This window comes from Podarcis raffonei, chromosome 11 (genome assembly GCF_027172205.1).
Source record: "Podarcis raffonei isolate rPodRaf1 chromosome 11, rPodRaf1.pri, whole genome shotgun sequence".
NCBI classification, from domain to species: domain Eukaryota; kingdom Metazoa; phylum Chordata; class Lepidosauria; order Squamata; family Lacertidae; genus Podarcis; species Podarcis raffonei.
This window is the reverse complement of record NC_070612.1, coordinates 37,491,449-37,518,875: the sequence shown is the minus strand read 5'-3', so window position 1 is coordinate 37,518,875 and position 27,427 is coordinate 37,491,449. Positions and strand designations below refer to the sequence as shown.

Here is a 27,427-nt window from a genome sequence, read left to right as displayed (position 1 = left end):
AACCTGGCAGGTACGGTCTGATTTTCTGATTCCACATTGAGCACAAATGGCTCCTGCTGCAGATGGATCAGTTTGCCTTCTCTTTTGACAGTCACCAAAGGAAATCCTTTCTGGAGAGTCCAGGTCTTCATGATTTTTTTTATATCGACATGGGTGTCATTTATCACCTAGGAAAGCACAGGAAAAATCAAGTTTTGAGGAAGAATATATTATGGGATAGCTTCAACAGCTGCCTAATCAATTCACTCAACAAGGACCCTGGTAAAACCAGGGTTTTAAGTCGTTAAACAGAATGGTAACTGCCAAGTTTATCAGTGATAGTTTGATAATACAAGTTCCTTTTTTTCTTTTAAGAAGAGAAAAGTCCAGGAACTGAACTCTACCTTCCTATTTCCACACTGTTTCAGCTATGCAGTGGAAGCGTTTGAGAAAAGCAAGAAACAGAGAAAAAGTCAAAGCACTAAACTGCAGGTCATCTTTAGGTCTCTTTGCCCTTCTGAGAGACAACAGAAAAGATCCATTGATCTTGGGTCACAACACAGTAAACTTCCCATTTAAGAGTTGAAATTTTAATTTCAGAAAATTATATTTGGGATGTGGCTCAGTTTTCTAGAGAGAGGCCTGTCTTAGGAAGGCCTAAGCTACCTCTTCATGGGGAAAACAAGCAGGACGAAAGGGGGAAGTTGTTTGAAGGCCACAAGCTGCTTCTTGGTTGTTGGCCGAAAGCAGAGCATTACTTCCTGACAGTAAGAGCTGTTCGACAGTGGAATTTGCTGCCAAGGAGTATGGTGGAGTCTCCTTCTTTGGAGGTCTTTAAGCAGAGGCTTGACAACCATATGTCAGGAGTGCTCTGGTGGTGTTTCCTGCTTGGCAGGGGGTTGGACTTGATGGCCCTTGTGGTCTCTTCCAACTCTATGATTCTATGATTCTAATCACTTCTTCTAATCTACTGTCTTTAGGGAGAAACTAAAACAAACTGGCAATCGTTTTCGCAAGAGAGAGGGAGCAAGAAGCTGGGCAGGCTACCTATAGACTTGTGGAAGCCAACAAGAGAGCAAGCAAACATCAACTTTGTAGCCGTTTTAATGCTCTATTTACACCTTTGCTTTCAAGCTGTGCTCAGAAGCACATTCCTGAATGGCTGAACATCCACAGAGCATTTATTATTTATTTATTAAATTTTCATATACTGCCCTTTATTAAGTTTTCATACCGCCCTTTATCCCAAGACCACAGAGTGCTTCACAACATAAAAATACAAACACATAATAAGCCCCCTCCCACAGACACATTTTAAATGCTATAGAATGTTTATTGTTATTATTTTCTGATTTTTGGAGGGGGGGCTGGCAGGGAATAGGGCAAGTCAGGAAAAGAAAATCCTGCCAAGCCACATTAAGAGATTGGCTTAGACCCAGAGTTCCGAGAGTAAATTCCACCCACAGATTGGGTCTCTTTTTTCTCCCCCTTGCAAGTTAATCAGGGGAACAGTCACCTATATCTAGTAAGAATGGTCTGCCAGACTTATACGGAGCCTCTGGGCTCAGTAATTTGCTCAGCTTCCTATCTGCAAAATGGGAATAATATGTGATCGCGTTATGTACATGTACACATTTTATTTAAATAAATTTAAACAACACTCTTCAACAATAAACAAGGGTTTTCAGAGAGGCTAACAATTACAATTGAATTAAAAACAATTTGTGTATGCAGGCAAATAAATATTTTTTCTACTGTTGTGTTCACATTCTTGCCTTTTGGCACGTTAAGGTACAAGAGAACCCATGTTTAGAAAAGGTTGACTCTGAAATTGCAGGGTTACTAAAGGATATATATTAATAAACATGCTATTTGCCATTCTACTATGGTTTCATGTTGATTACTGTGGCACTGATAGGGACAGGGCTTGCCCTATGCATAGAAAGCAGAGGTCTGAGAAGTTTCCCAATTGACCTAAGCTTCCTAAGCATAGATCAGAGCAGTTTCCCCCCCCCCCATTTGTCCCATCACTTTTCCGGGCAAAACCCACTGTTTACCGCTGAATCAGAATGTCAATTCACAGAAAAAACCAATGGACGCCTGTTCCGATTCAGCGGGTTTTCCCAGGGGGAAGAGCCAGGTCAAGCAGACATGTGGATGAGCTCCCAGCAAAATCCATCATGGCACACTTTGCAGTACAATTCAGTGGTGGCCAACCTAAGTAACATCAATAAACCTTTGTTCACTTCCCCTCCCCGAGTCCAAGAGTTTTACCTGATTCATGCTATCCCACAAGTCATCACTTTGGGTGGACCCATAGCTGTGGTTATGCAGATATAATTGAATACTAGCTTGGAAGATATCACTGTGGAGATAGTTTTTCAACATTGACAAGAGAGAAGCTCCCTGTAAAGAGAAAAATAGATCACATACCTATTTGAAATGCAATGGCCATGTTTTCAGTTTCCGTTTGCAACAGAGCATACCAACTGGCTTTTGCTTTTTCCTTGCTGAGGAAAAGGTACTTGGACCACTATATAGACGGCTTTAAAAGAAAATTAGAACGAATTCACGGAGAAAAGATCAGTAGCTACCAGCCATGATGGCTATGCACTGCCTTCACAGCTGGAGAAAGTATGCTTCTGAATACTAGTTTATGGAAACTGTAGGAAGGGAGAGCTAAGTAATTGACCATCAGGAGTTGCAGTGGTATTAAGAAACTCCATGTGGTTAAAGCCAGGAATACAGAAATGGCTACAGAAGTGGCTGCCACAGGGAGTTATATAATTAGTTTCCACCATGCTTTTGTATGTGTTCCTCCTCTCCCTCTTCCAGATGTCTGCAGGGCCTCAAGATCACAAGCAGCTGGAGATGGCTGAATATAAAGATAAAGGCTCAAAAGGGATAACGTGCCCCCAATATTATAATTCCCCTCCCTTCCATATCAACAGCTCGAGATGTGAACGAAACTTCACCTCTGGCCATGCTTACAGATGGGAGGGTAAAAGCCGGTCTCAGCTATTCCTCAAATCTGAACAAGATGTGATCTGGCCACAAATGACTAGGACTGATTGGAAATAGCAGATGAAAAAGTATCAGTTCACATACATCTGCTTTCTACACATTTATTATGTGAATTTAAACCATTATGTATATCTAGCGAAGTCATCATCTATACAGATACCAGTTCCCTTTTATACATTTACAAATATTCAAGGGTGTGTACGAATAGCCTTTTATTTGCAAAAGCCCACCTTGTGAAAAGAAACAGTGTTGCATCTAGTCTTGAAAGAATACACACCTGATTTTATCAAAACTGCATTAAACCTAAGCAAAGAGCTCCTTCTTTGAATCAAAACTGTGTTTACAAAAAGGGAAAACAGAAGTTTAGAAACAAAGAGTTTTATGGTGGATAATTATGAGAATTAACTGAAAACAGGAACTAGCAAAATTCAATCTAAATATTTATAAATGATGGCTTAGTGTAGATGTCATCCTTTTAACCACAAGAATTGGGGGGGGCACAGAGATTTGTGGCCTCCCTCCCTCTCTTCTTTCTTCTCTTTTTGGCTTTTAAAATATTTTTTATTAAAGATTTTCATGAACTACAAAAAGAGCATGCAATGTCTCTCCTATTCATTCAGATTATAAAGTCTTTTGGTTACATTCAAAGTAAGACAATATGGTAGGACACCCTGGTTAACAAAGAGTAACCATGGATAGCTCAAATGTTGTTTTCGAACTAACTGGTTAGTTTTGAACTCTGATGAAGGCTGAGAACTATCCCAGGGATGGGGAGCTTCCGGCCCTCCAGATATATTGGAGCACAACTCTCATTATCCCAACCATTGCCCATGCTGCCTGGGGCTTATGGGAGTTGGAATTCAAAGGCTACCCCTGCATCACATTCTGAAAATTGATACAGAGTGTAAGGACAGCAAGTCTATGAAGTGCATCTGATCTTCTAGTCGTGTCTTAAAATGTTCAGAAACAATGGATTGATATTTCAGTGCAAAAGCATGTGAGAAACAACATTCCGTTTCCCCCCCTCCACTGAGAAAAGGGAACGTTTCTAACCAATTCTTGTTGAGCTAAAATTTCTGATTAAAAATTGCTCATGTTGGTGTGAAAGGTTTCCATTATATGGTCCTCTCGCCCTGCAAACCCTCCCCCCCCCCACCTTTCAGGGCCTGACCTGCTGCTGCCCACGTCAGGAATGTGATTTGAAACATATTTGTGCAAACTTTTCAAGCGCATTTAATTTTATTAGAAGCACATTTGCCAGTACTTTTGAAGTTACCTTGATATAGGAGACGGCATCAAACATTTGCTCGATCTCCTCTGACGACTGGACGGCAAGGGAGATGGGATGGGATGAATTCATGGAATCTTTCTCCATTGTCTTGAATTGCAGATTTGGAAAAGAGTAATCCTGAAGAACAGGAAAAAGTTTAAGTGAACTCAAGTAGATGCTAACATGAGGAATTTGACCAGTCTGTAAGTACTGTTATCAGAATTGGAGATCTGGAGAAATAGTTATCTTGTACACAATCCCTTCTAGATACTGGTGTGCCTTTGAAGATTTACAACTGGCCCTGTCCAACAGTCCATCTAGTTCAGCAGTCTGTGCTCACAGTGGACAACCTGATAGCCGTGGAAAACTGCAAGCAGTACCTGAATACAACAGCACCCGCCCCCAAGTCACACCAACAATGCAGTTCTGAATGTAATAACCAGGAAGCAAGCTCCCCTGAACACAGTGGGATTTATTTCCAAGTGTGCTGAAACTTGCTTTCCAGCATATGATGCATAAGATTGAAATACTGAGCCAGAACAATATTGAACAAGGTGTTAGCAATAAAGAGCTAGATTAGCAGTATGAGGACTATAGCCGATTTGGATTTTAGATTGTGTACTTCAGCTATAAGATATGGACTATATTTTATGTTTCCACTTTACTGAATGAAACAGGTAAGCTATTAAATGCCATAGGGCTGTCTATTATAATTCATTCTACACTCAGATTTCTACATAAACTGTTAGGGCCTGTTCCTCAATGCACCGTCCATTGGCAAACACTTCAGATGCAGAGGCCTGGACACAATGTCCAGGTTCAACCCCAGGTGACCATTCGTTTCAAAAGATTAGGAGAGCAGAAAAGGTCAAGGAGAAGATAGTCAATAGTACAAATCAAGTTGGTAAGTTTTCTGTCGCCCACAAAGAAAATGTGCATTCTTTAAAGAAATCTGGCACCACCAAGTGGTGAAGTTTTATTTCTTCAGGGCACCAATGTGTGTAGTTTTCTCCAAGCGATTCTTGACTTGTTTATAAGCCTGTAAGAACTATTTTACCCCAAGGCCCGGATTCAAACTTAACCAACACTTCAGGGATGCAAGGGTAGGCAAGCAAAAATGAGCTGGGGAAAACAAAAATGCATGTGCCCCTATTCCTCTCTCTTATTGTTACCACCATACAAGCACCAGATGCAGACATACAACACTCTCTTCTCAATCAGTCACACACTTGTGCTCACACAAGGTGTGTATTATGGAAGTTGTCTTCAATGGGTTAGGCCCTAAAAAGGAGCCTAAATAAGCTTTTAAAAATATCCTAGAGTTGGAAGGGACCACGAGGATCATCTAGTCCAACCCCCTGTAATGCAGGAATCCATTGCCCAATGTGGGTCTCGAACCTCAACCCTGAGATTAAGAGTCTCATGCTGTACCAACTGAGCTATCTAATAAACTCACACTCTCTCACTCTCACTCTCTCTCTCTCTCTCTCTGTGTGTGTGTGTGTGTGTGTGTGTTGAATTCCATATATATGTTAAACTCCACCATGGCTAGAATTTTACTACAAGTGCTTCAAAAGCAAGGCTTTTTCTTTTCTTCGAACAATAGAACTCCTAAAAACAAAGTATAACTATGAAGTCTGAGACCAAAGCAGATTATGCCAAGTTAAAAAAAACTTTGTACACACCCCTTCAGTGCACTTAAAGGTAAAGGTAAAGGTACCCTGCCCGTACGGGCCAGTCTTGCCATACTCTAGGGTTGTGTGCTCATCTCACTCTATAGGCCGGGAGCCAGCGCTGTCCACAGACACTTCCAGGTCACGTGGCCAGCGTGACAAGCTGCATCTGGCGAGCCAGCACAGCACACGGAACGCCGTTTACCTTCCCGCTGGTAAGCGGTCCCTATTTATCTACTTGCACCCGGGGGGTGCTTTCGAACTGCTAGGTTGGCAGGCGCTGGGACCGAACGACGGGAGCGCACCCCGCCGCGGGGATTCGAACCGCCGACCATACGATCGGCAAGTCCTAGGCACTGAGGTTTTACCCACAGCGCCACCCGCGCCCCACTGCACTTACAGTATATAATTACACTGCACTTACAGTATATAATTCTGGGAAGACTTTCTTCAAGGCAAAATTTTCCATAAAAGTGGCAAATCCTTCATTCAGCCACAGGTCGTTCCACCATTCCATAGTTACCAGATTGCCAAACCACTAAGAATGCAAAGGAAATACATATTCCCATTATTAGATAACATGCCCAAAGATAAATCCATGGATTATGTATAAGAATAAAGATTTTAAAGAGTGTTCAAGGAGCTATGCAAGATAGATAGGAAGGTTTCATACTGGGAAACAAACCGTCTTCATCAATCATCTCCATCAACAGGAAGCAGTAAAACAGCCCATACTGCCTAGACATGTGGGGCTACATGCATTTTCTCAACTCAGGAAAACCACATTACAGCTGCATAGATGTTTATACTGGCAACTTATCGTGCATGAATGTGAAACAAACATTTCAGAAGCATTCAGTGGGGCATGCAGCTGCAAATTGGCCTAACCACCCAGTTAACCCAAAACACAAATCTGAATGTAAATGTATATTGTATATACATATTTTTAAAATTGCTCATTTAATTGTTTTAATTTAAACTGCAACAGTGCTTGTGAACAGAAATTTTACATCCCCCCCCCAGGGTGGATTTGGTTTAAATCAAATTGATTTAAATCACTAGTCAGTAAGACTTGATTTAAATCACTAGTCAGTAAGACTTGATTTAAATCATTTTTTTACAGAAAGACTCATTCTTGCTGGTGTAATCTTAATATTTACAACCAGATGAAGGTTTCATTTTTGGAATAATAAATTTTCAGAGTAGCTTTTACAGTTATATCAAAAATTGCTGATTTGGTTATGCTATTAGAACTACATAGACAGATAATTATGAAATTATTGTGAAGTTTAATAAGTTAACTGTTTATATTTGGACAACTTTTCTGCTGTACTTTATTGGAAGGAGGAAAATAATCATTTCCTTAATAACAATTTAAACAATTTATTTAACTAAAACAATAATATTATTGCATATGTATCCATGTTTGTTAACTGATGTAGTTAAAGGATTAAAAAAAAAACTTAGACTGAGTTTTAGCACACACGAAAAACTTAAAACAAATCCTTATTTCCTGATGAATAGCCTTTGGACTATAATGTAACTTAAATAGAAAACTATCTTTAGAAAGATTTTTCCTCCAAAAGCATTTTATTTTAAAAATCCGATTTAAATTTAAAAAAATTCAGTTTCTTAAATAAAAAAAAATCATTGATTTTTTTATCCACCCTGCCCCCCCCCCAACCACCACTTGGCAATTGCAGATAATGCACATCAGCAGTTCATATCCCATCATGCTTTTCCATTGCTCCTAGTACAAAGAGTTACAGCATGTAGTCAAATTAGATTAAAAAAAAAAACCTAGCTTGCAGTTGCTCTGTCTTCCTTATATGCTGTCTGGACAAATTTGCAGCGTGAGAAAATATAATCACTCTAGGGCTGTCTCAAAAGCATTGCTCCATCACGAGTGCACAGACACAGTAATTTTCATTTGAGGCAGGGGGAGGGGAGAGAGAAACTACTTCCTATTAGTGGTGCAAAAGATGCAGCCTAATTATCTCAGCAGAAAATGAGAAAAGGCAAGCTTTCTTGTAAGCAGCATGAATCAGAACTGCAATGATTTTTTTTAAAAAAGAGAAAATCCTGCAGTACAGGAAGAAATTGGGAGATCCTTCATACCTGGTGTGCCAGTTCATGAGCGATCACTCTTGTTACTCTCTTTTTATCCATGGCTGAAGATGTCGTGTCCTCGTGAAGGAGTGTTGTCTCTCGAAAAGTGATCAAACCCCAGTTTTCCATTGCTCCAGCCTCAAAGTCAGGAAGAGCTACCAAGTCTAGATGAAGAACAAGGCACCAGTTTGTAAATAAACCAGTACTAAAATGGGGGGGGGGGGGAACCTTACCAAGTTTAATTAAAAAAAACCCTAGTCAAACAGACTAAACTTTAAGCTCATAGAACATGTCCATGTTCCATGCTCAACATCATGGCGCCTCTTGCAAACCTATGTCCATTTTGTTTATACATTTAATGAGTCCCACAAATCTCAATGAACATAGGAAACATGCACTTTCTCGAACAACGTAACAAGGACGTAACAAGGACTCCACTTAATTTTAGTTATGTAATTAATTATTTCCCCATGTTACAGTGGTTAATTCTCCTCTACCTTTATACTATTAAAAACCAGGTTGAAAACAAACTCATAAGAATATATGAACAACAGATGCAAACTCACAAGAATATAAAGCATCTCACCTAATTTTTGAAGAGGGTATGTTATATTAAAATACTTCTGATAAAACTTGAGGAGCTCCACTGCTGTGTCTAAGGCATATTCAGTATGGTTCAACTTTTGTGGCACAGAATAGACAGATACCTATCACAGTGGGAAAAAGGAAAGGGGTGGGGAGAGAGAATATGAAACTGAAAATCCCACGAGACGCATATGCTTCACTGATAGTTTTTAAGTGAGAAAACTGCTCTTATGAACACAGTTTTAGTAAAACAGTTGGCAAAGGCAGCATTTGCAAGGCAGCTCAAAGAACCGATTTCTGTGTTTTATGGCTGAGAACCATGTTAGCGCTTTCTTGTTAAACAAGGCAATAAAACGGAATGCAAACAACATCGTGACATTTCCAAAGAGTTCCGAAGTTCTGAACAGCTTCTACTGTGTAAATACAACCTTGTTCATGTTTTAGCTTTATGCTACTTTCTGAATAACTCCACCAGCAATACTGGTGGCTCATGGTTGGAGGGAGAGAGGGGGGAGGCAGCGGCATCCTCCCAGTGGTTGTACTGGGTTTACTGGGACAGGGATGTGGCTGCGTGTCCTTGGGGAACCTTTGATTTGGTTGTGGCTGCCCCACAGGTGTGCACACCCCCTGGATGGAGACTGCCCTCCTAGAGGGCCTGTGAGCTCATCCCCATTGCCTTCTCAATGAGCCCAGGGGGGTGCATGTGCTTCTACCACCAACCCCATGAGCCACCACTAACTACCACCAGAAGCGGTTATTATTCCAGAGATTAAAAAAAAGAGAATACGAAATAAAAGCTGCCTTCACAATTGGCAGTAGCAGCTTCTGTGGTAAGGCAGAGCTGCCTTCCTAACACTAGCATCACATTAGCATCACCTGGATAGGGCTGAGGCAAGGCAAAGCAGTGGAGAGGCCTGCACTGCATGCGTGGACTAAGTAGAGACCAGGGTACCTGTGCAGCCCTCACCTTGCTGCCTCCCTGCCTCCCAGATATGCTGCAGCGAAGCAGGTGTCAGGAGTGCAGCTCCACGACTATGTTATACCCCATAGGCTGCTACTACCAACTGAGACTCTACAGAGCTAAATATGAGTTTACGGCTCCGACACACAAAACTTCATATTTGGGTCAGCAGCGGGTTTGTGGCCACACCCAGGAAAAACAACCCAAGGAAGAAGCTACCCTTCCTTCTGCAAGGTTATTTGTAATACCACTGCCCCACCTGCGGGAGTTCACAAATATACACCTATGTGGCTTATTTGGTTTAGCTGAACTTTGAGATTCCTTCATAGTAATTTGAAACAAGCAAGCAGCAGCAGCAGAGCTGGCTGGTTCTGGTGGGTCTAGGCTAGAAAACCACAACCTGCTTCAGACAGTGTATGCTGACACAAGGGAGGGGACACAGCTTTCTTCAATTCACACAAAGGGCACTTCCTGAAAAATTCTGAGAATGAAAAAGCTTGCGCTCAAGAGCTAAAGGAACACATACCTGAATCCCATTTGTTTCCTTAGTGCGATTTGCCAAGTTTCCAACAATGATAGCTACTAGGTAAGTGCTCATTTTCACACTTGGATAGAACTCAACTTGAACCAATCCATCTGCCAGAGATTTGGTTGCTTTCTGGAAACACAAACAAAATGTAAGTGTTTTAATAGAAACCTAGAGGCCCTGGGGCAAGAGTAAAGCTCAAAGCTGCCTACCCTGTGTTGACACAGTAAAAAAACATAGAGTGATGCAAAATATATACAGGCTAGAACTGGAATTAATATGCAAAATGTTAAGTGTAGCATATCAATATTTCCCTAGGCCTGTATTGCCCAATGGTTTGCAATTAGTATTATGCTGACTGAAACTAAATAGTTGGCAACATGTTTTATGAAAAACTTCACCCCCCAGGTAAGGCATCCTTTTTTCTGTCTGTTCCATGAAAAGTAGTTGAAACAGGGAGCAATGTTCACCAGAAGAGTTAGGACACTCTCTCAGTTTTGGCTCTGTAGTGATGTCACACAATCCATTTAGCTCTGTAATATCACCACAAAGTCAATTCAAACAGAAGGCAATGCTTCCTGAGCTCAGACTGATGTGGTTTCATAATATCCTTTAGTCAAAGCTGAATGGCTTCATGGCCACATGGCATTACACTCCTTGTATGACCTCTGCTGCCTCAGCAAGCTGCTCTTATTTTTTAAGAAAAACTGTGCCGAAGCTGCAGAATGGACAAAGAAGCAGTGGCAAACAGGCCGTGAATAGCTTGCAAAAGAGATAAAAAGATAAGCAAAGGATTAGGAAACACTCATACACGCTCAACTCCCACTTTTGCCCCTACAATTTTGATGCGGCAGTCCTATCACCACACACACATAGAATGAGGCTAACTTATTGATACACACAGACATTATATCTAACAGACTAAAACAAATATGATGAATCCCGGATTCATATCTCATCAGTTGAGCCTCCCTAGAAGACACACTGCAGAGATATCCTATCTGCGGATTGCTTCTCAAACCACATTTTTAAAATGTCTGGCCAGAACCAGAAGACAAAAAACTTATGTCTTTGGTATAGGGTATATAGAGAACACCAACACCACGCAGGTGGTGCTGTGGTCTAAACCACAGAGCCTAGGGCTTGCCGATCAAAAAGTCAGTGGTTCGAATCCCTGCGATGGGGTGAGCTCCCATTGCTCGGTCCCTGCTCCTGCCAACCTAGCAGTTCAAAAGCACACCAGTGCAAGCAGATAAATAGGTACCGCTCGAGTGGGAAGGTAAACAGCGTTTCCGTGAGCGCTCTGGTTTGCCAGAAGCAGCTTAGTCATACTGGCCACATGACCCAGAAGCTGTACGCTGGCTCCCTCGGCCAATAAAGCGAGATGAGCGCCGCAACCCCAGAGTCGTCCATGACTGGACCCAACAGTCAGGGGTCCCTTTACCTTTTATATAGAGAGCATCAACACCTGTCTGAGATTTAACTGACTTGTTGATTGCTATGGCTGAGTCCTGTTCCCTGTTCCATCAATTTCATAGATGCTTCCTCTCCCCAACTCCATTTGTCTCAAGCAGGGATGGAGAACCTGCAGCTGTCCAGATGTTGCTGGACTGGCTGGGGCTGATAGGAATTGGGAGTCCAACATCATCTTGCTGCCGCAGGTTCTTCACCTTCTGGGTCTCCTGGATCTTAAAGAACATGGGCAAAATGGTGCTGCCGTGCTTTTGCATTTCACCCCAACCAGCACCATAAATAGCAACCAAAGAACTATACACAGCTACCATAGCAGCACAGAGAACCAAGTACCACATTTCCCAGTTGGAAAATCATAGACCTTACTGCATTTAACCTTCCAATGGAAAGTGAAGGGGTTACCAAATGCAACACCAGTTTCTGGGAGCAGGCAGGAGAAGGCTATTGCCTTCATAACCAGCTTGTGGATTTCTCAGAGGCATCCAGCTGGCCTTTGTGGGAAACAAGACTTTTTGTACAGCTCTTTTGTTTCCAAGTTCCCTATAGCCACACAATGCCAACATATTCACATTTTTATGCATCATAAAAGCAAAGGCAAAGCACAGAATGCCATGTCATGTGATGAACTAAACAGTTGTTTTGTGCCAACACCATGAGCACATTATTAAGAATGTAAGAGCAAAGTCCCATCTAGTCGGGCATTCTGTTCCCATAGTGGGCAATGAAATGCTTATGGGAATACCACACAGAAAACACAAAGGTGTTCTCCAGCTTGTGATTGCCAGCCACTGGTATTCTGAGGCATATATTATATACCAGTGGTTTGATGCTTTTTTCAGCTTGTGAAACAGATCCTCTGATAGACAGCATTCTGGGGGCTGCAGGTAGGTCGGCCACAGATAAACATGGGCAGAACAGTGGTAACAGTGGTTCCAACTCTTAACTTTCTACAGCAGGGCTACATTACAACCATGCAAGAGTCAGAGGTCTCTCTCTCTCTCTTTCACACACACACACACACACACACACACACACACACCCCTCCTTCTCCATACAGGTGAGTAAGAGGCATCACCACAGTTCAAGGTCACATTCCAGCCAGGTTTAAAGCACTTAAGGAGCAGAGGCAGTGTAGGGCATGACCTCAGGATAATTCCAAGGGCGGGAAGAGAGGCATTGAGAGCTACCTTCAGCCAGAGGTGCCCAAGCTATATATCCAGTAGAGCATAGCAGCATAGGTACCCATCTCCCATGAACAAGAATATGGCAGGATTTTACCTTTGGCATATTTGACAAAGTAGAATGCTGATTATCTCTCTTGACAGAGACTTGGAAAGTGGCTTTGAATGCTGGTTCATCAAAGCACGGAAAAGCTGACCTTGCTGACAAGGGTTCAAACTGGGTTGCTGCAAGCCACCTGATGAAAACCAAAAGAAAATCCATTTGCTATTATCATTATTAGCCATTAGCTGTTGAGAAAAATATACTTAAAAGGAAAATTATATAGCCCTATGCATTTGTTCAGGAAAGGCAATACTGCTACCCTGTCAAAAATTGTACCAAAAAAATGCCAAATTTATTACTACAACATTAGGATCACATGAATATTAGGCAATGCAGCTCCTGCTTGGAATTTGCATATTTATTATGATGTATATTTATTACTTCATAATTTCATATGAGTCTTAAAAATAGTTTCTCAGGCCACCTGTAAACAAGCTCTAAGGAGATGTCTACCACTGTACCTTTTAGGTTCCTTATATTAGCCCTAGCTTAATGTACCTTGCAAAAGATCTGCTGTATCCTAATGGATTAAGCTACACAAAGATCTGGCTTTGAAACAAAAATTCTAGATTGAATTCTAGAATTTGGTTTTGAGCAAGGCTTGATAACAAAAACCAAATATAGCTTACAATTTACATATATGCCTGCATTCTACCTAAAGGAACAAAAACTAGTGGAGAGGATGAACACTTTCCTTTTTACTCCTGAATAACACTTTAGCAGGTTTAATTCCCAGACCCAAAGGCACAGTCAACAACTGCAACATCAAAAGATTACAAAAGAAGTTTTCCTTGTTCAGAATGCTTGAACTTTTCAACACATACTTAACATTTTATGGAGTGCCTTGACTATTCAAAACACTTTGCATACACTCTCAGTAATTCTTAGAGCAATCAAGTTAAGGAAAGCAATGCTATCATCTCCATGTTGCACATGGTCTAAAATTGAATGTAGCTTGCCCAAATCTATCTACTAGGTTTATGGCAACAAAGAGATTTGAACTAGGTTTATAATTTCGTCTTGGGCAGTACACTTTATGTAGATCACTTGAAAAAATTCAAGGAGGGGATGGCAGGTTCCTTGAATTATGAGTGAGAATCCTGTGAGCTTCCAGATACTGCTGTACTTCAACTCCCATAATGTATTACAAATGAGGTAGAAATACATTATTTCCCAACTTTACCTTTTTGTTGAATTTCTGTTGTCATTGTTATAAGCGATTCGGTAAAAGCCAGAGTAACTTTCTGATAAATTAGAGGAATACTCCATGTTGATGTTATATTGTTGTCCTACAAGGAGAGCCTCGGGGGCAAAAATTGCAATCTGGTCATTCAGTGGATATTCCCGAAGCTCGGCTTGCTTTGGCTGGCTTGAGCCTGATGAAGAAAGAGTTACCTTGGTAATGTTAAGTTTTGAGCTGTGAAGAATGATATGCCAGGTCACCTGGAGGACTTTCACAGTTATCTGGACTGAACCCCAAAACTTCATAGTGGTTAAGTTTGGCTGCAAGACAATATCATAATGTACTGGCACAACAGCACTTGGTAGCCTGAAATTTGCCCATGGAAAGGGCTTTCCATTTGTTGCCAAAGGATATATATCGCCCATTGTGTGGTTTTGCTTATGACAGCCTTCTTTGGTAAAGGTACATTTGGGAAGAAGGTAGATTGCCATTATTACGGAGACAGCAATCACAAGAACAACAGCACAAATCACTGTGGTCCTTACAGATGGTGCAGAACATGATCCATCTGAACTCTGCCTGTAGCCCACTGTGTTACCACGCAGGCCCGTGCTTCTATTCATAAAAGACATTCCCAGAAGTTTGGCTGACGATTCATAGTCCTCTTCATCCTCATCCATTTCGTGATCTCCAAGACCACGGACAAGGAGCCGAGAACTCCTTGGCTCATACTCCACTTCGTCAGGCTCCAAGGGATGCAAGCAGGGCTCCTTAGCCAGGTCAACCACATCAGGTTCTTCTTCAAACATGCTGTTTTCAATCATATTCCTAGGTAATGGAATTCGATCTGAAACACAAAAGAAGCATATCAGCTGTTTCAATTGTTGGGTGGTTGGGGCTTTGGGGCTTTTCAAGCATAGTTTGCATGTATGCGGGTGGTTGTGTCTCTCATTATGGTACCCATGAAGGAACACAGCGGACATGTGTTCATGCAGGAACAACTTTATGCAGAAGATTTAATTAGCAAAAGTTGCTTAACAAGTGGATGAGTCCATTTCTATGCTAGCTGTAGCCAACAATGTGCCATGAAAGTATGGAAATTGGGGCTATCTACTTGGCAAGGGGCTCTTACGCAAGGGGCACCTGAATGAAACTACCAACACCACAAAGTAATACTTCTTACATGAAACCTGTACCACGTATAACAGTTTTATGCTACACTTTCACCACCAAACACTGTGTATTAGAAATGCCTTAATTAAAATGCAATAGATTTAGACTTTTATGAAGAGTATTAATGTAATGCTAACTGTTTTAAATCTGGACAAGCAGCAGTTCAGAGCAAGCCATGAAATGGAAATCAAGCAATACAGAATAGCCTGGTCTCTGAGCACCTGTGACAAGATTCCTGCTCAATCTTTTATCGAAAACCTCCAAGGAGGATTGAAGTGCCTCCATTATTTCATGCATAAGGATTTTTACCAAGTCAGACTGACAAAGTCAGCATAACACTGGCTTCTATCTGTGACTTTTTCCAGTACAAAACATGCACCACAACTAAATCATTGAAATCATCATCATCACACATTTGGTTAAAGATTTTCCCAAACTATGGCTCACATTTACATTTATTCATCTTTCTTGCCTTTCTATGCTCAAAGGCAATTGAGGCGGCACACAACTTTATAACTATGTCATATAAAACCTCACCTGAGCAAAGCTTCAATAAAGACCATTTGAGTCCAATAATAAAATTCTCCCCCACCCTACCCTTCAAAGCAAACTCATTAAAAAAGGAAGAAAGCATTAGCAAGCAACATTATGCCAATAACTTGCCAAGTATAACCAGCACTATTTTCATTATTATGCAAATTGTTTTGCTGCAGAAAATTGTACTTCCCAAGCTAGCTGCCTGAAGCTGATCGGAATTGCTTTATTTAACAAAAATTTATACACCGCTTGATTGTAAAAAAAAAAACCAAAACAAACAAACCTCAAAGCGATGTACAAATGATAAAACAGTAAAACCAAGAAAAAATATTTAAATTGTAGTCCAAAACATATGGAGGACACTAGTTTGGTGAAGGCTACCTTACGAGAGCACAGTACAATTGCTGCTATTATGGTAGCTGTATCACAGATGTTTTCATAGCACTTCTTTCCCCCAACCCATTGGCAATGACTGGTAGAATATTAAGACCCATTTAAAAGATAAAGGTAAAGGGACCCCTGACCACTAGGTCCAGTCATGACCGACTCTGGGGTTGTGGCTCTCATCTCGCTTTATTGGCCAAGGGAGCTGGAGTACAGCTTCCGGGTCATGTTGCCAGCATGACTAAGCCGCTTCTGGCGAACCAGAGCAGCGCACGGAAACACTGTATACATTCCCACTGGAGCAGTACGTATTTATCTACTTGCACGTTGACGTGCTTTCGAACTGCTAGGTTGGCAGTAGCTGGGACCAAACAACAAGAGCTCACCCCGTCGCAGGGATTTGAACCGCCGACCTTCTGATCGGCAAGTCCTAGGCTCGGTGGTTTAACCCACAGCGCCACCCAAGATAGTAGGCATTTAAATCAATATTCAAAGCGGTAGGACACTGAGTAGCAAATGCTCACCATACCTTCTCTCATCTATGTGCATTAAAGGAAGGGAGAAATGGGGTAAAACATGCATCCAGCTGAAGCAAAAGGGCTATACATTAATCGGTGTCCAAATTCCTATACTTTAGTTAATATTGACCTGTGTTGCATGCGAACAGGGAATCTGATCAGGTTTTCTAGATCCTTTGTTGCTGCAAGATTCTGTAATTGATAAAAACTGGAGAACTGTGAAATGCCCACATATAACTGAAGTAACAGCAGCTTCTGAAACTTAACATCTGTTTTAAGAGTTTCTCACCTGAGCTTATTTATAAAGATTTGCAACAAAACCCTTCAGGCAATTTTGGTTCAAGTCCTTTGCAGAGAAAGGTATGCTGAACAACTTGTTCTGCTGAAATACCCGGCAGATGGTTACCCTGCACCAGTTTAAGGGAAACTTTTCATATATTAACTTATGAACGTGAACTGGGAGTTGGGGGGATCAATAGAGACTGTCTGTAAAATCAAAACTCCAACTCTGATGTGCCAGAAAGTAAAAGTTACACATATCATGTATGAATTGAAAAACCACGTCTTTCATATTTAAAGTTAACAAGTTCACTGCTACTCTGTAAGCTGTGTGGTTAAAGCTGTATATTTAATTACATGCAACTGACTCACCCACATTTTCATGGTTCCTGAAAACTGGGAGTAGATGTTGCATCCTGTATTGTTGTACCACTTTCATTTACCTAGAGAACGACCCACAGCTGACATCTGCATAGGCCATGTTTTCCGCCTCTTTAGTCTAATGCGCTTTAAAAATAGTTTTCAATATTTCCACATTTTAACCAGCGAAAGGAACAAATGATTACAAATCCTACTCAACTCTTTTCCTCTAAAATGAAAGCATAGCTCTTTCCATCCCTTTCAGGGGCACTTAAAATTATTTGCACTGCTCATTGCTCTCGCTAGGAAACAACTCCATGAACATATAGTTAATGGTGGAATTGTGAGGTATTGCAGGAATATAGGGAAGACAGGAGACGCCATATTATTTCAATGAACTTGTTCCTCCTTGGTGAGGGAGGGGAGACATGGGTTATGAACTCCCAAATATAAGTAGCATGTAAACAGCAAGAATTTCAGAAACACTTGACTAAATTCTAAAGAACAAAATTGCTGAGATACGATGAGCAACACAATCCTTAGGAATTCAACCTAAAAACCTAGCAAGAAGGCAAAGTCAAAAGCCATATCTCATTGAAACAAATGGGACACAGAGGGTACAATCAGAACTTCTTCAAAGGCTGCACTTGTCAAAAATCCTCCCCCTCTCTTTATCTTTCCTCTGCACTCAGGAAATCTTAGAAATCAATTTGGAATCCAGGTCTCTTTATAAACTGGACTTCATAAGACTCCAAAAGGAACATGCACACTCCAACTTTTCTGCACACTTGTCAAAAAGGAAACCCAAAACAAAGTTTTTAAGAGACACACCCACAAAAATGGTGCTGAAGGACAAACTGCTTGTTTTCCACAATTATCTTCCATTGGTGGTTCCTTTGAGGATTGCACTAGCAGTCTGGCAGCCATTTTTTTCTAACATGATGGGAGCCAATCACATGCAGCAGACTACCACTTTCATGGTTGGGATTTATGTGATCAACTCCCATCATATGACTGTGTATTTACAACATTAAACTTAAATTGGTCTTTCGCCCCCTTGGCAACTTAAATCAAATGTTTAAATCAATTCACCCTGTTATTCATGTGTTTCTATAAACGGTTTCATCAGCAGACTACAGTCCCCTTTGCCCTTGGAGAATTACCTTTGTTTTCCTGTATGCAATCCATCTCTCTGTCAGTATTTGACTGTAATGTAATAATTGTTTGAATCTGTGGGGGGTATTTTATTCCAGCGTAGAGTTATCATATGATTATAGCCTCTCTTCAATGATGTGGTGCTAATACTAGTACGCAGCCGGCCGGGTAAGCCAAAACAGGGTAGCATACAAATGTCAGCAGAGCAGATAAGGGTCTTAACAAATGAGATTTGGATTATGGCCTTCTGCATTCTTAACCTGGCTGACCTTAATATTCCATCAGAAAGTGTCAACAGAAATAAAAACTACTAATGTAGTGGGAAATGGCTAAAATGCTATGCTCATTCTCATTCAATCCTATATCAATCCTAGTTTATTTCTAATTCTTTCTTCCAAAGCATCTTAAAAAAATTAGTAATTAAAATTAATTTAGTTGCATGCTCTTATCACATCCTTCCAATATACTCATTAAAGCTTAATCAGCTTGCCTGGAAGGGGGAAAGGCTAAGTATAAACACATCCCTAAATCTGATACGACAACCACATAACCAGTGTTAGAAACTGAGATATGTAAACTAGGAGCTAAATGGCACCTTAAACCTAGGTTATGGGTGCAACAATGGAATGTCTAGGCACTCTTTTTTATAACAAGAACACAAAGCTGAAAATGAATGAATTGCAGCTAAAATCTTATGTTCATTTTTCACATGGTCTAGTCCTCATCTTAAGACTGCAAAAAACAAAGTCATGCTTCCCTGCCTGCCCCCTTAATATTCTTATGAGGGTCCCTCAAAACGGTGCCTTTCTGTAAGGCCAGCTGAGAGGCAGAACCTATCAGCTTGCCTGATGCTGTGATTTCTTGGAAGTCGAGCAGGCAGGAATTTCTCCTCCCACACCCTCAGTGTCAGGAGTGGAGATTTTAATCTGAAATCTTAGGCACAGTGCTGAGTCCAGAGCTCAGAAATTGCTCGCTTTTTAGCACCCAGAGCAAAATGCGCCTAGAACAATGGGAGTTTTGAACGCTGCACATTACATTATGTTTTCTGAACATAGTGGTATGAGAAAACACCTGTCGTTCTGTAACAAGAATCGAAGTCCCTTCTACAAGAACGCAAGACAACTTTTACTCTAGTACCTCCATTAAAACCTAATGATTTCTTGACCTACCTTTGACAAATACCTTGTCTTGGCACATTAAACTCTCAATTCCAGAGATGCCAAACCAAAGCAAAACATGTTGGAACACCTCAAACTGTTTCTTATGGAAATAGCACACAGTTCAAATAACGGTTAAGGTAAACCAAGAACACAACCACATACGCACATAGACTTAGTCACACTGAAGAAATAAAAGACTTAAATTGAGAACTGAAAACAAGACTATAGAACACAATACATAACCATTATCTCTCGGATCTTTTTGTTACATTGCAGGTGTAATATACAAAGGATATTGCTTTATGGTTTTAAGCTAACCGACTTTAGCCATTCCATTCTCTCAATTTTATCTCTGGCAAATTCAGTTTCGTATGGTGATACTACTGGTGTCAAGTAATAGCTTACTAACAAATAATTTCATCCATTTCTGTGACTGGGTGCTAGCAAACACAATGCACGTTTACAAAAAAGTTATAAGGAATCATGTATTTAAATGGTTTTATGAGTCAGCCAGAAACTAGAGGTTTCTCCTCAGGCCCCTGAGATTCAGTCAACATAACAAGGCACTACTGAGAAGAAGATAAATCTTGACTAGAGACCAGAATACATTTGCATCTCACTGATAATGATTTTTCTGTCTATATTGCATTTACACTACTTTGTCTTCCGTCTGTTTCTATGATTCTATAGGCAGGGGAAGGAGGAAGAAGCAGGAAGAAAAAGGAGGAAACTCATGTCTGTAGTACAGTAAACGACTTGTGGGGGCAGGTTAATGGAAGGCATTGGTGAGGAATAAGAAGGGGGTGGAGGATGTGAGAGAGAGAGCACTTCCCCACTGAGATAGGGAAAGTGGTGGGGTTTTTTTAAAAAAATGGGAGAAGTTTGAGTAAAGCAAAAATGAAAAGACACTGAAAGGAACATGGTGGTTTTAAACAATGGAAGAGGTTTGAAAAGAGCCCAGATGGAAGGGCACCGAGATGTGGTGTGTTTTTTTAAGTTTTAACGAGGAGAAATAGCAGAAATGGATACAACACAAATGTAACTGAGTAAGAAAAAAACCAAACATAATATGTGATTACCCTCTGAAACAGAAATACTTATATTTCCTGTTCTGCCAGAGCAAGAGTAAGCTTTGGCAGATCAGATTATGTGTCTCCTTTCCCTATTCAAGTGCTATGGCCTAGAAGCAAGCAAAGAAGAATTTAAATGCCAATATACTCTGCTACCTGAATGACGCTTGCTATAATGTATGAATTCTTTAAAACACAAATCAAGATTCACAAGGCCTACAGGGCCAAAAGACACCACCTACACTGTTAGGAGGAAGAAAGATGAGGGAGCAGGCAGGCACAGGCAACATCAGAGCCTGTCTCCTTCCCTCTACCGAATAAATGTTATATCATTTTATAAAATCATAGAGTTGGGACCCCATGTTTTAGTCATTTAAAATTGTAAACTGCCTTGGGTGCCTCGTCAGAAAAGCTATATATAAATGCAACAAAATGAAGAAGAAGAAGAAGAAGAAGAAGAAGAAGAAGAAGAAGAAGAAGAAGAAGAAGAAGAAGCCGCCGCAGCCATCCAACGGAGGGGGTTAATAAGACACAAGATAAAATATCCCAGGATAAGAGATCATGTGAATTGACCCAAAGTGGCATTGGCCCAGTAGCCCATTTCTTCCTAATCTATATCATTTAAGGAAAAGGATTTTAGGACACTTTGGAGGACATTTGTATGGTCTTACTATAGTATCTCCAGTATCAGGAAAAGGACCTGCTGTAGGTGCCAGTGGTTAAAAATGCAATAACATGCTCCATAAATGAAACCTTGACATGTCTCAGACGAATGCTTGAGGAACATTCTTATGTACAGGCAACTAAGAACTATACCAAAGCAAAGGAGTACTGCCCGTTCTATCTATCTATCTATCTATCTATCTATCTATCTATCATCTATCTATCTATCTATCATCTATCTGTTTTTATATTGTAAACTGCCCTGTGATCCTTAGATGAAGGATCCTATAGAAATGTAATAAATAATAATAATAATAATAATAATAATAATAATAATAATAATAGTTACTATACTTTCTCAAAACACTAATCAAAGGCAGGAAACCATTTGTTAGGTGGGGAAAAGGGTTTACTTTTAATCCATCCACCTCTCTCGTCTGCAAATGGCCCCCAGCCCCTTTAAGCAAGTTCCACTCTCTCACTTCCTGCCACAGCAAGTTTTTAAAACCAAAAGCCTTGCCCAGTTAGTGAGAAACAAAGAGCCTTGGAGTCACTTAAGGGGAGGTGGGGTTGGTGGGTGGGATGTATCATTAGTCCTTCCCACACCTGGAAGGTCATTAGTCCTTCCCACACTTCAAATGCTCCTGTCCCTAGATCAGAGAAAGTAAGCTGTGCCCTCCAGCTGTTCCTGGACTACAACTCCCATCAGTCCAAGCCAGCATGGCCAAAGGTCAGGATTAATGGGAGTTTAATCCAACCAGAGGGCATCATATTTGCAACATCTGCCTCTGGTTATGCTGGCAAATCCGGATTTGGAATCATGCCTTTATGAAGGTAGCATGTTGTCCCATGTATCGCTATTTCTTGTGATAAACTCTTGTGAGCATTTTGCGCAACGTGCATGAATTCAATTTAAGCAGTACAAAGTTTTACAGTCTAACGGGCAGAATCCGTGACCAAGGGAAAGAGACGGTGGAAGAAGACTGGAAGAAATTCAAACTTTATCTTAAAAACTGTTGTAAAATTACTGAGTGTTAAAATGTCATGGGTAAAGCAAAGTAGATTTGCAGCGATAAACGACTGGATAAGAGAAAAAAGGTTAAAGAAAGGGAATTACAAGTAATTTAGATCAGGGGTTGCTGAAAAAGTTTAAAACAGGGATGCAGAAAAGGGAGGCATGGGGAAGTCGTCGAAATTGGGTATAAGGAAAAAAGGTTATGAAATTATACATGTTTATATGTTTGTTTGTTTCTGTATTGTTATTTGTAATGTCTTATATGTTGGAAAATCAATAAAAAATTTATAAAAAAAAACAAAAACAAAGTTTTACAGTCTAAAGCCACACACAAGGCCTCTATACAGGGGGAAATTCCCAGGTCCCAATATTGATTCTGGGGTTTCTTTGTGTTTCTTTGTGCTACTGCTTCATAAAAAAGCTTTTTTTAAATGTAGGAAAAGATCACAGAGATTCTTCCATAATTTTAGCATTCTATCTATTTCTAAACTTTAAGACAATTTCACACCTGTGAACTGTTACTCTTGCATTCTGCCTAACAAGTTTCCCTGACATCATCAATTTGATGATGCCAGATAATGTTTGCCACTCTAAACTGTCATGTAGTTTGGAGATTTGAGAACACCCGTTGCATTTTACAGCTAAATTCTGGCAGGGAATGAAATCTTATACGTGAGAAACAACACAGTTGGTAAAAACAGGAGAGAATCTTATGACACCTTACAGGCAAACAAATGTATTTTACCATAAGATTTCATGGACTACATTTCACTTCATTAGGTGCATGAAATGTTGTCCTCCTAAGTAACAACACAATTATTATCTTCTGACTTCAGTTTACAATCCCCCGCCTCAACTATATGCATATATATACACATGTAACACAGGGCAACACTTCATTCATCTCCTGAAATAAACTAGTCTATGAAACCTCACACCATGTTTTTCTTAAGTCTTGAAGGGAGCCACAAGACTCATTGCTGCAATCATCATGTAAATAGCATGGGAGTAAAACAAACAATTTTGCAGTTACACTGAATGGCTTCAAAGGTTTTAGCTTTTTATAAACACCCCCCCCCAGCTGCTAACAATCCTTGCACTAAGAACTCAAGTAGTAGTCTTGGTTCTCCTTTTGTTTAGGCGAGATGTGGTTTGTGGATTTACTCTAAATAGCATTAACTTTTAAAAAAGGAGATATGCAAGTTTATTAAACAAAAATAATGGGCAATTATTTAGAGTTCATGGGTAGAGAAGGCGACGCTTCTTGTCCCAGACACTGAAGTGGTTCGCTAGGTGTCCCCTCCCCACACCAAGCCCCACTAAAGTCAAGTTTGTTGGCCTACTGATCAACAGTCAGCATGTCTAAAGTTTGTCGCCATCTTCCATCCTAGCATTGAGCCTTTGGGCTGAAAACAAAACCGACACAGCGGGGACATTTGAGCAAAAAAAGTTCGAAGGAGCTTTTGGAAATGGAAAAGTCAATAGACCAAGAGAGCAAGTTACAACAGGTTGGGGAGCGTTTGCCTCATTCAAGATGGGGCTACTGCCCCAAGGCCAAGGTTGTGGCTGTTCGCAGGTACCCTTCCAAAGAAGGGCTCTTGTCCACACGGACAGGCCACTCCAGCCCCACTGAAAGCTCTTCCTCCCTGGAAGGGTCGCCTAGCTGGGCGCTCCTACTTTTCCAATCCAGAGGCGCTGGTGCGCCTCAGAAGCGCCTCGCTTCAGGCCACGAGGAGGCTTCCTCCCGCCAAACTTTCCTTTCCAGGAGCCTCGGGGGTCGTCCGAGCTCGCTTAGCTCAGAGCTTCAAGTTGCGGGTGGAGGCGAGGCGGAGGGTGGGCGCGCGAATGGCTCCTTCACCCCGGCGCTTTCCTTTTGGGGAGGCGACCCCCTGACCTTCAGGCTGCGCGCGGCCTTGCGCGGATGCAGCAAGTCTCCCTTTCCCGGCAGAGCCGCCGGGGCGCACGGCCTCTCTCTTGTTGCCGCCTCGGGGCCGGGTGCTTTCTGCCAGCCTCGGAGCTCTCCTCCAGCAGCAGCAACAGCATGAGGGCTGAGGAGGAGTCTGGTTACAGCTGGCGAGCCGAAAGGCCAGACAGAGAGACAGAGGGGAGGAAGGAGCTGTCGTACTCACCGTTACTGGGGAAAGGCTCCATTTTCCCGCGAGCAAAAAGCCCAAACAAGGCGGGGTGGCGGGAGGAGGAGAAACACACACGCAAATGAAGAAGAAGAAAGCAGAAACCCGCCGCTGCGGCTCCTCCTCACTCCGCTTCCTCCGCCCCGCAGGGAGACAGCTGCATGTTGCCCGGGCGGCTGCGGCGGCCGGTGCTCAAATCCGCTGCATGCATGTAATAATATCGGTCGACAGCAGGGAAAACAACAGCCCGGATGACGACGAAGGCCAAAAAAACAGAAAGGAGGGGGGAAAGAGGGTCTCCGGCGCTGCTGCGCTTCCCCTTCTTCTCGGCACGGCGGCGTCCCCGGCTAGCTTCGCCTCTCGCACCAACCCCAGCCGACCATTTTCTGCTCCGGGGCTTGTGCAATCCCTCCCCCTGCCTGGGCTGGGCTGCTTCAGACGGAGCAGCGCCTGCCGCCTCGGCTGCAAGAGCAGGCGGTGGGAGAGGAAGCTCGCAGCTTGTCTGGCTAGGCGCCTTGCTCCGCGGCCATCGGCGCCACATCCAGGAGGAGAGGTCGACGCGCCGTTTCGCAGCACTTGCAGTATCTGTTCCTGTAGTTGCGTGTGTGTCATAGCTGTCAACTTTTCCCTTTTCTTGCGAGGAATCCTATTCGGAATAAGGAAATTTACCTTTAAAAAAGGGAAACGTTGACAGCTATGGGGTGTGTGTATGCGTTTATTAATCTGGAATAATTCGTCATCGTTTCCTATATGGCCAAGCATTGATTTGCACGCACACCTCACCCATAACCGGATTAGAATCAAATCCGGCTGCGATCCTAAAGCCAATCATAAATCCCACTGAGCCAAGTAGACGTTAGCTCTGCTAGCCATAAACATGCAGTAAAGACATCCTAGCTACCATTTTCCCAGCCCTGGTTGTGAGCGCAAAGTAATTGTCTTTTTTAAGAGATCGGGGGTGGGGGCGAGTTGAATTATTTTGAGTATGCATTTGCGGCTTCTAGGGCTTTCCCCCTCCCATCTTCAACCTTTCCATGTTTCACTGAATCAAACAGGGCGTAAGAGTTACCGCGCATACTGTTCCTATTGGGTAAAAATTCTGACAGGGCACCTCTGCGTGACAACTGCGTAGCAAGTAGGAATTTGGCAGGCGCTGCTTCTCCCCCACATCAGCTGATAAATTATCTTCCTCCCACAGCTTGTGATATCAGTATCATTTTCGAACTGGAACTTGGTCATTTTGGAGGGAGAGAAATGTGAGAATGACCCATAAGGAAAATGACTTAAGATAGTGCAGTAGTTTCATGGTTTGTCACCAAATGGTAACCTGATGCGTGTTGCCCAAGCAGCTTTTAAAAGAAACAAAAATGGCTATGGAAAACCAGCTGGCCATATACTCAGCTAAGATTTGACTATGCATGTTGGACCAATCCACCTCCAAGTTAATGTCACGGGCATTGCCAATTAAGATCAAATGCAAGCTCTGCCCTCTTCTGTTGAGTCATAGGATCCATCTTTTGGCCAAGATCTATATTTTGGGTTCCCATTTCCCCAGTTCCTTGCCCTGCCCCAATTTTGGCTATTGTTGGTGTGTCTAGATGCACTTGACTGCACCATGGACCTATGAGTCTGGTGGATTAAAATGCTGTATTGTAGATGACACCCTCCCAGTTGTGTCTGATCTGTAGTGGCTGGCCCAAAGCATGTTCTGTGATTGAGACCCCCAGTTCTTGATCCCCACCCCACCCCATATATTTTTTGGCTGTTGGTGGTGAGCATTAGTGCACTTGACCGTGCCATGCACTTGGAGGGGGCTCTGGGCCAGGTGGGATCCAATGCCATCTTGTAGAAGACCCTCACCTGGATGTGTGGGTGCATGATGTGTGGTGGCATATTTTGCAGGTGGCACCTCAGTTCCTGATTTGTTATGATCCTAGGATATCATCTTGCATTTTGAGCATTTCGCAAGCATGGTAATTTGAATTGATGAAAATTATTGTTGTGTTTGCAGTGGAGAGTCCCCCAAGAAATTGCCCCATGTATAGATGCATTTCGATCACATTTTTCCACAAATCTTACACCTAGAGGACAGTTGCCCTATGCCAGAAATATATGCTGCTTCCTTGGCTAAAACTGAGAATCTCATAGATGTGTTAGCCTTCACTACAGGATCTCCCTCATAATTTGGCTACACAACTTTATTAACGTATTCTGTGTTCTTACAGATGCCTGACCCAGTTTCCATTAAAAAAACCAACACCAAACAATTCATACTCTGTCTCAACACAAAACTGTAAGAGGTCTATCATGTCAACTGCTTTATATACTGGTCTTATTATGAAAACCGAGGTTATGTGACCCACAATGGCTATTATAGTGTACAGCTTCTGTTTATTTTCCTCAAAAGCTTTTGCAGAAAACTCAATAAGCTGCTGAGCAACTGGCACCTTTTTCCTGTTCATGACAGGATGTTAGAAGCATCTTCATCTGATCTACTGTACCATCCATTTTGAGCACTCTCTTGCAGTTTCACTGAAGTCTTTTACTTGGTACAAACTTTGGTAATGTATGTGCCCTGTACCCCTTGTAATACTGGTTAGGGAAATAAAATGCAAAAATGACATACAAGTTCTTTCAAAAAAGCTAAATATGTTAATCAGGGAGAATATTTCAAAAGCCATGCATGGCAAAATCCATGACTATACCTTTTTGTAGGGGTCCAGCATTCAGTTAGCAGCCCCCCTTTTAACACATCTGGTGGAGAATCTGCTTTCTATGTATCCCCATATCCAGGTTTTCCTGTTCAAGTTGTACAGTCCCTTTCCAAAATAAAAAAAATCATTTTTTTTGTTTCGACTATGGCAGACCAACATGGCTACCTACCTGTAACTAGTGCTTTTCCACCCACCTCTTG

At 41.8% G+C, this 27,427-nt stretch overlaps 1 protein-coding gene and 1 long non-coding RNA gene across 4 annotated transcripts in view; one reads left to right on the top strand and one right to left on the bottom strand.

The window, feature by feature from the left end:
- The window catches only part of LNPEP (leucyl and cystinyl aminopeptidase), a 38,149-nt gene extending 13,096 nt beyond the window's left edge, over positions 1-25,053 (bottom strand). The window contains exons 1-10 of one of the 3 annotated variants that reach the window (XM_053408396.1): positions 24,511-25,053; positions 14,068-14,914; positions 12,879-13,017; positions 10,128-10,259; positions 8,642-8,762; positions 8,065-8,219; positions 6,371-6,484; positions 4,280-4,411; positions 2,254-2,385; positions 4-167 (exon numbers count right to left, since the gene is read on the bottom strand). In XM_053408396.1, the coding sequence (XP_053264371.1) occupies positions 4-167; positions 2,254-2,385; positions 4,280-4,411; positions 6,371-6,484; positions 8,065-8,219; positions 8,642-8,762; positions 10,128-10,259; positions 12,879-13,017; positions 14,068-14,914; positions 24,511-24,532 (1,958 nt within the window). In that variant the 5' untranslated portion in view covers positions 24,533-25,053. Of the gene's footprint in view, positions 1-3; positions 168-2,253; positions 2,386-4,279; positions 4,412-6,370; positions 6,485-8,064; positions 8,220-8,641; positions 8,763-10,127; positions 10,260-12,878; positions 13,018-14,067; positions 14,915-24,058; positions 24,240-24,275; positions 24,488-24,510 lie in introns of those variants that run through there. The other 2 variants (XM_053408398.1, XM_053408397.1) reach the window with 2 other exon arrangements.
- A 1,336-nt stretch (positions 25,054-26,389) lies between these two features.
- Positions 26,390-27,161, top strand: LOC128423346 (uncharacterized). The gene is made up of 2 exons (XR_008332727.1): positions 26,390-26,552; positions 26,599-27,161. It is a non-coding gene; the product is annotated as an uncharacterized LOC128423346 (long non-coding RNA).
- Positions 27,162-27,427: the final 266 nt, after the last annotated feature.